Raw genomic sequence first — 8,639 nt, forward strand, 5'->3', positions numbered from 1 at the left:
TACTCCCGAACTAAGGACAACTGACTATGTCTTAATCCATACTCCCGGATTAATTACAACTGACTAAGTCTTAATCCATACTCCTAGATTAATGACAAATTCTATGTCCTGTCCATACTCGCGGACTAAGGACAACTGACTATGTCTTAATCCATACTCCCGGATTAATGACAACTGACTAAGTCTTAATCCATACTCCCGGATTAATGACAATTAACTAAGTCCAATCCATACTCTCGGACTAGGGACGAATAACTATGTCTAATCCATGCTTCCGGATCAATGACATATTTTAAAGTTCTATTCTCCGTATATATCTCACTCGTACTCATAAAGGGATACTACTCCATAACCATTATAACAAACCTTAGGTTTACTCTTTAACCTAAGTTATCATAAACAATCAGGTATGTTCTTTAACACTTAATTCAGACATCATCAAATAACTCACACAAAATATATATTTAATACATTCAACCAATACTTGTATTAAAATCATGTTCATGAAAGGGACTATGCACTCACATGTTAAGACGATTGTCGGACAGCACTACGGCTCTTCAAGTAGAAGTTCTTCTATGAAACCGGGATATCTTCACACACCGGGTTTCTAGGGAGCAGAGCTTCGGCTTGAAACTCTTTTCTCCTCGGGATCTTCGGGGCTTTGGGGACTTGCCTCGAGTGTCGGGATGATATCGGGGCTTCGGGGGTGCTTCAAAAGGGCTAGAGAGGGTATCGGGAGTGAGAGAGTGAAGGAACTAGCAACTATGGCCGGATGCCCTTCGGTTTCTATTTATAGGGCCATTTTTTTGGATTCACGTCGTGAATCTCAAATATTCACGTCGTGAGTTCAGTAGTCATCAGGTGTGTCATCGCAACTTGCGTCTTTCAGGCTCCAGAAGACATCATGAACACTGTGTTCACGTCGTGAACTCTGACACAGTGTCGGGTTTCGTGCCCCGAACTTCAGAAATTCATATCTTTCGCATACGAGCTCCGTTTTTGACGTTCTTTATATGCACGCGTAGGTGAGATTATGCTCTACAACTCTCGTTTAGACTCCGTCAGCTAAATTTTAACTTAACTTTTATTATATTATTTTTAGTAGGCCGGGACAAGAAAACTCCATTAGGAATTCATAACTCCTTCATTTGACGTCCATTTTCGTCTGTCTTTTTACCGATGGACTACTATCGACGAGATCTACGATTCTCGTTTAGATTGTTTCGGCTAGAAACCACTCAATCTCATATTCGAACTTTGGGCTGCATACCGCTAAGTCGAAACTTCGAAAAATCATAACTTCTTCATACGAAGTCAGATTTATACGTTCTTTTTATGTACGCTCTCGGTTTAATGTATTCTACGACTTTCATTTAGATCACTAAGGCTAAATATCACTCTATCGTAAATTCACTATTTACGTCACACAGTGTCGTACCGGTTCCGTCGCGAAACTTCGACAAGTCATAACTTGTTCGTTATAACTCGGATTTCGACATTATTTATATTTTCGGAAACCTTGCCACGACCACTACAACTTAGTTAAGATTATTCATTATAAATAATATTTTATCAAAAAGTCACTTTTGATGCTTATCGTCTCTAAATCGACTAGCCCGGATTTACGGGAGTTACAATTTTTAATAGTGAGATAGTAGCATTTACATGTTGAAGTATTCTCACTTGGATTCATAGAAATCATATGATTTGACAATGCAGACATCACTTGTTGACATTGGGCTAGAAAGAATCCTCTAAACATGTTGCTCAAGTCATCATTCATGGAAGGATCAACAGTGATATTGTCATTTGTAACTGCATTGATTTGATTATATCTTCACTTAGGTTTGTACCCTGGTGGATATCCATGGAGTTTATAACACTTCTCAAAAGTATGTACCTAAAAGTTGCGATGTGTGTAGAAAGGTCTGTCTCTGTTGTTGAATCTCTTAGTTTGACTGTTATAGGTGTTAACAGGTCTATTGTTCGTAGATTTTGCTGCAAAAGCAACTGATGATATATGTTGTTGATCAACCGGGATGACCTTTTGTTTCTCCTCTTGAGCAACTAGAGAGAAAACACAATTGATAGCAGGTAATGGATCCATAAGAAGGATTTGACCACGAGTTGCAGAAAAGGATTCACGTAAACCCATCAAGAAATTCACAATTTGTTCAGACTGAAAATATTTTTCAATTTTTTCACACTATCGCATTCACACTTTCCACACGATCATTTTGGCATAAAATTCTCAAGTTCTTCATATAACGACTTCACTTTGGTGAAGTAAACGCCAACTGAATCTTGATTTTGATTGAGATTCGCAATTTCTCTATAAATTTGGAAGATTCGAGGCACGTTGCTCTTTTGATAGCGATCCTTGAGATCGTTCCAAGTTTTCTGAGCAGAATCGGTAAACATGATGCTCGTTGAGATCTCCTTAGAAACGGAATCGAGAATCCATGAAATAACAAGCTGATTATTTCGCATCCATGAACTGTGATGGATGATTTGAGAAATAGGAGGTTCAAGTAAGGATCTATTGATGAATCCGACCTTATTTTTGACAAAAAGAGAAATCATCATGGATCTACTCCATGACGGATAATTCTCACCAGTAAGTGACTGAGAAACAAGAATGAAATCGGGATTATCTGAATGATGAATGTAATAAGGCGACATTCTATCATCAATAAGTGAAATGCTTCGATTTTGTGAACTTTCAGGTTGAGATCTAGACATGGCGAATCAAGATCAAACGAAATCAAAAGAAGATCAAATGGTGAATCAATTTTATAAATCAAAGTTCAAAAGAAGAATATGACGGGAATTGATCAAGATCGATCAAAAATTTGAGCGAAAACGAGTTATAAATGCTCTGATACCATATCAAAGAATAGAAATGAGGAAAGAAACTTCTCGAAATTCATTGAATCGATCAACTGATTACATATATGGAAGAAGAAGTATTAAAACTAACTTTGACATATAATTACACTTTAAACCTTCTACTAACACTATTTACATTTCTAACCCTCTAACATCACAAATATGTTATTTCCATTTCTCACTAGCATCAAACATTGGTTTAAATCAACAAATCCTAATATCGTTCATGTGAGGGGATTGAATACAATCAACCAAAAATATTAAACTAGAAAGAGAAAATTGCAAAATTGGTCACTGTGTTTGTCAAAATTCTACGATTTTGGTCCAAAAAAGTTTGGTGGTGCATCAGTGATCCAAATTTGGATATCTCATGTGCTTTTGGTCCCTATTGGTGACATTTTTGTGTGGTTTTGATCCATGACCTACCTGAAATGACGAAAATACCCTTAACTGATTTTTTTATTTCTTTTAATTGTATTCTTATTATATAATTTAAAAATAAATAAAAAATAAAATTCCATCACTCTTAAAGACATTAACTCTCTCTCTCTCCCTCTCTCTCTCTCTTCATTGTGTCAGAGACTACCTAGCGGACCACCACTGTTATCGAACCATCACCACCTATTAGACTACCACCGCCACCATCACTTACCTAGAAGACCTAACGCCCCTGCCGAAAAAATGAGATTTGTAATGAAAAGTCAGAAAAATAGGATATGTTGTCATGGTAGAAGAAGGTGGAGCTCGACGGAGCTTTTGGGTTTTCAGTCGTCGTTCTTCGTCTATCAGTGATGAGGGTTTCCAGCCGCCACCACCACCTTCGTCGGCTTTTGTAGACCTCCCTTGTGTTGCCACCATTCTCATTTTCTGAAACCCTAATGTTGTCGCCCTTCTCATATGGATAGGGGTTGTGGTTCGAGCTCTGGTTAGGGTTCTCCATAGGGATATGATGGTACCTGGTAGGGATAGTCATTGACGGAGAATGGCGGTGATGAACGACGTTGGGGTGGGGTTTAACTTTTGGTTTTGAGCACCCCTTACACTAATTTGGGCACTGAGTATGTTTATGACCACTTGGTTTAGATCTGAGCAAGAAAGGGAGCTGCTAATGGTGGTTTTTCAGCTTTGTTAGTGGTTTTCGGCAAGGCGGGGAGAGAATGGACGATATGGGTGAGGTGGATTACGACGAATAGTGGTGGCGAACGATAATATGGTGGCCGCTGGTGAAATTTTATCGATTTAAAAAATGAGAGATGGGGGTAAGGGTGAGGAAAATAGAGGTGGTTGGCAGCAGATGGTGGTGGTTGGTAGCGAATGATGGTGGTTGGCAGCCATTAGGGGTGATGTTTCTTGAGTGAGTGTGTGTGTTTTTGTTGAGAGAGATGGAAAGAGAAATAGGGTGGTGGGTCCTTTTTCATTTTTGTAAGTTAAAAAATATAAATTAAATTATTTTTGTATTTCAACTATTAAAGAAAATGAAATATACAAATTATAAGGGCATAATTGTCTTTTTAAGTGTATAGGGACCAAAGCCAATAAAAATATCCAATTTTGGACCATTGGTGCACCACCAAAACTTTTTGGACCAAAACCACATAATTTTGCCAACCACACAAACCATTTTTGCAATTTTTTCAACTAGAAAACTCGTATGAAAGTACCTTTTTATTAGGTAAATTACACGGATGGTCCCTGTGGTTTAGGGTAATCTGCATGTTTGGACCCTAACTTTTTTTAACTCGGACTGTCCTTATAGTTTGGTTTTGTTTCGCGTTTAATCCCTCCTAATTCTAAAATGAATCTTTTACCTTTTTTTAATTTACATATTACTTTTTAAATTTGATAATCATCTCAGTTAAAGAAAAGATCCCATGCCTTCTCCACAAGAAACGTTCGATTTGTTCTCTCTCTCTCTCATCTCTCCTTCTATCTCTTATACGTTGTCGGAGAACCAACGGCCTGAGAAAAACTGCTACTCTATCGGATTCAATCACCATCATCACTCTGCCACACACCCTATATGAGACCTTGATCCTCCATCCTCTTTATGCGCCGGAAACCTACAAGTTTGGTTTTGGTGGGTTGGTGGTACACGAGAAAGAAAATATTGATAGAGAATCATAAATCGGTGAGGGAAAGGGAAGTCGACTCCAAATTATTGAAGAAGAAGACGAACATGGTGGTGGTGGAGAGGTGAAGGACCAGAAGAAGAGGGTTTGATCTCAATGTTTGGTTCAAAAATCAAATTGAACCAGAATTTCCTTGAATCGGGTTTGTATGCCTTCTACTTCTTAGGGAGTGGGTAAAACAACCTTACTCGTTAGGGTTTAATTTGGAGAATCTCAGAAGTTTTAATCCTAATTTGGTTTCCGACCTTTTATGAGATAATTCACCATTTTGGTATGACTATGCATTTACAGTTTCTTCAACATGTTGTATACAATATTTTGAGGTGGAAAGAACATATTTAGTATTAGATAAAACAAGATTCAAGTAACCCATTGAAGAGTTTCGTCCGCGAATAGCTTTTCACCCAAATCTACCAATTCTTTCTAGTGTCAATGCACTATAATTAACATGTTCTTCACTATCATACGATCATTGAAAGGTTTTGTTTGAATCCAAGGGTTTCAAAATGTTTTCTAAGTTCATCATGACAAATGAGTTGGAGCGGGGAAGGCGACAGTCTTGTCGGAGAAAGAAGGGTGCGGGAGGGTGGGGTGGTAATGGGCCCATTTACTTTGAATATTAATGAAAAAAGAAAAATAAATCATTAAGGGTGCGTTTGGTTGTGGAAAATTTTCCAAATTTCTAGGAAAAATTTCCAAGAAAAACGGAAATTTTGAAAACGCGTTTGGTTCGTTCAGTTTTCCAAAGTTTTCTAAAAAATAGAAATTTTTAGTTTTCTAAATTGTATGTAAATTAGAAAAATGATTTTTACAGTTTTCCAAAGTTTTCCAAATTTCTAAGATGCAAAATGAAAACTCCACCCGTTTCAACCAAACGCGTTTTCATTGAAAATTGAAAATGAAAACTCAACCCTATTTTCTAAAAACATTTTCATAGAAAATGAAAACAGTTTTCTGCAACCAAACGTACCGTAAATCATTAAAAAAAAGTGATATATAAATGAAAAGAGGGAAAAGAGTCATTTCAGGCATGGTAGGGACTAAACGCAAAATAAAACTAAACTATAGGGATGATCCGAGTTAAAAAAATATATTAAGGATTAAACATGCAGATTACCCAAAATCATACGGATGTAATTTACTCTTTTTTATTCTATGTGACGAATAAATTACAATAGTTCAAATATGGAAATGAACTATCAAACGGAAATGATAAACATATATCAAATTATGTCACATGTCTAAAACCGATGAAGAACATTGTTATATTATCAAAATTCATGTGGGTGCATAAATAATTCCTCTATCAATTTTTTTATATAGTTCAGGAGAGAGAACCTTGTATTAAAATATTTGTATGAAAAATTACAATGCTTTTACTTGTTAATAAATAATTAGAACTCAAAAAACATAATAAAATTAGTCGAAAACGTGAAAGAGAATGTATTTATCAAAAAATAAAATTATCGGAAGTCGTGAGCTCGTGATATATATCTCACGGGTGATTCTAAATTCACCCTTATAATCTATATTCATACCTCCTATATATAATTATATTTTTGTTAATACATTGTAAGTGATTATGTGATGTTAAATGTAATAAGATAAAAAAAAAAAGAAAAAAAAAGATGAAGGTATGAATAATGATAGGTAATTCATTCACTTCAAAAAAAATTGTTCATCCCTATAAAATATAATATCTTTAATTATCGTAAATAATTATCTTCTATGAATAATAAAAATCATATAAAAAAATTTGAACTTTCATAAATTAAGATAAATGTCTTTCAACCAATATTAAAAGTTCAAGTTCAATTTACAACAAAAATATATAAATTTAAAAATAAAATAGGATGCATATGTAAAACCAAATAATAAGAACCTTATCTCACAAAATTGCAACCAAGCAGGATGATGGGAAATCATGGGTAGTGGGCAGCTTTAGTCCAACACCATCTATCTCGTACCCTTGGATTCTTGTTTCACGGTTTCACTTTGACTTACCTAACCCCCTTTTCATCTTCAGATTTTTGTTTGATTAGGATTTGGATAATTAAATATGATATTTTCCTGTATGCAAAATCGACACACTATAGCCGTTTGGCAAATACATTTACACTTTCAGTCAATACATGAGTAAATTTAGGGGTGAGCGTGGGGCGGTTCGGTGTGGTTATTAGTCAAAACCTCACCACTAACCGCAAATGCGGTTAATCCATTTTCAAAACCACTTGGTGCGGTTATTTTTGCGGTGCGGTTAGACGGTTATTTTTACGGTGCGGTTTTGTTTTTTTGTGTTGCGGTTATTAACCGCATGGATTTGGTGCAGTTATTTTGTGTGGTTTATAACCACAGTTTAGATCTCAAACGGTTTTAAGAGTTCAAACATATTAATTGTAATAATAATAAAAAACCATAAGGTATAAGACAATTAACTTAAATCACAAACAACTAATATCTTAAAAACGTCAAATCAATAGTAATTAACAATAAATATCTTAAAATTGTCTAATTTCACCATTTTTCAAAGTTAAACATAACAAAAAACCAACACTTTTGTCTTCTAATATTTTATCCATCTTTCATCCATTAAACTTGTCTTATTTTTAATATTTAATATATTAATAATTAATAAAAACATTGTATATAATATATGCGGTGCGGTGCGGTTTTTTTGCGATTTTTGAAAACTAATAACCGCACCGCACCGCAAATTTACGGTTTTTGAAAAACAGAAAACCTCACCATCGGTTTTTATTGCGGTTGCGGTTTTTGCGGTTAATTTTAATTGCGGTGCAGTTTTTGCTCACCCTAAGTAAATTTCAGTTTTGGATCCGTAGTTTAGTAAGATTTACACTTTCAGTCTAATCTTTGAAAATTTGACAATATGTATCCTTATGGTTTAAAGAAATTGCACTACTCATCCTAAGTTATTGAAAAAAACAAATTTACACTTACTTTTATATTTTTGTTATATATATATATATATATATATATATATATATATATATATATATATATATATATATATATATATATATATATATATATATATATATATATATAACTGTTTAATTTTTTATATTTTTCCATTTACATTTTTTTTATCTATTTATATTTTTATGATTTATATTTGTTTTGAAATTTTATTCGAATATAATTTTTTAATGTTTTTTATATTTTGTTTGTTTACATTTTTTTATCTATTTATATTTTTTATGATTTATATTTTGGTTTTTTATATTTTTGTAAAGCTTTTTATAAATACTTTTTGTATAAAAAATATAAAAAGTTTGTTAAATGTTAATATGATTAACAATAAATTAGGTATAAAATTATTTATTTTAATAAGGTTATTGTATAGGCTAACCTGAATTTGAAACAAATGTCAATGGCTTCAAGTTTAATTTTTTTATATTTCATTCCAAATGGCAAATGTAAATCAGAATTCCTATAATTCAAACACATGTGTTGTAACAAATCGTTATTCCAAACCTATGTAATAGTATAGGTCAATGTGTATTTCTTTTTATAATAATAAAGAGAAATTTTAGCATAATGTATATATTTACATAATTGACCCTCAAAAATAAATTATTTAACAATTTCGATTGGGAT

General features: G+C 33.7%; 1 protein-coding gene across 1 annotated transcript; it reads right to left on the reverse strand.

Moving 5' to 3' along the window:
* Positions 1-1,903: 1,903 nt before the first annotated feature.
* On the reverse strand, positions 1,904-2,745 carry LOC145130324 (uncharacterized). The gene is made up of 2 exons (XM_079065142.1): positions 2,281-2,745; positions 1,904-2,182 (listed from the first exon to the last, which is right to left on the reverse strand). The coding sequence occupies exons 1-2, from the start codon at positions 2,743-2,745 to the stop codon at positions 1,904-1,906; spliced, it is 744 nt and encodes a 247-aa protein (XP_078921268.1).
* Positions 2,746-8,639: the final 5,894 nt, after the last annotated feature.

This window comes from Lactuca virosa, chromosome 8, assembly GCF_052849685.1.
Source record: "Lactuca virosa cultivar CGN04683 chromosome 8, Lactuca_virosa_CGN04683_v6, whole genome shotgun sequence".
In the NCBI taxonomy this organism is placed as follows: Eukaryota; Viridiplantae; Streptophyta; class Magnoliopsida; order Asterales; family Asteraceae; genus Lactuca; species Lactuca virosa.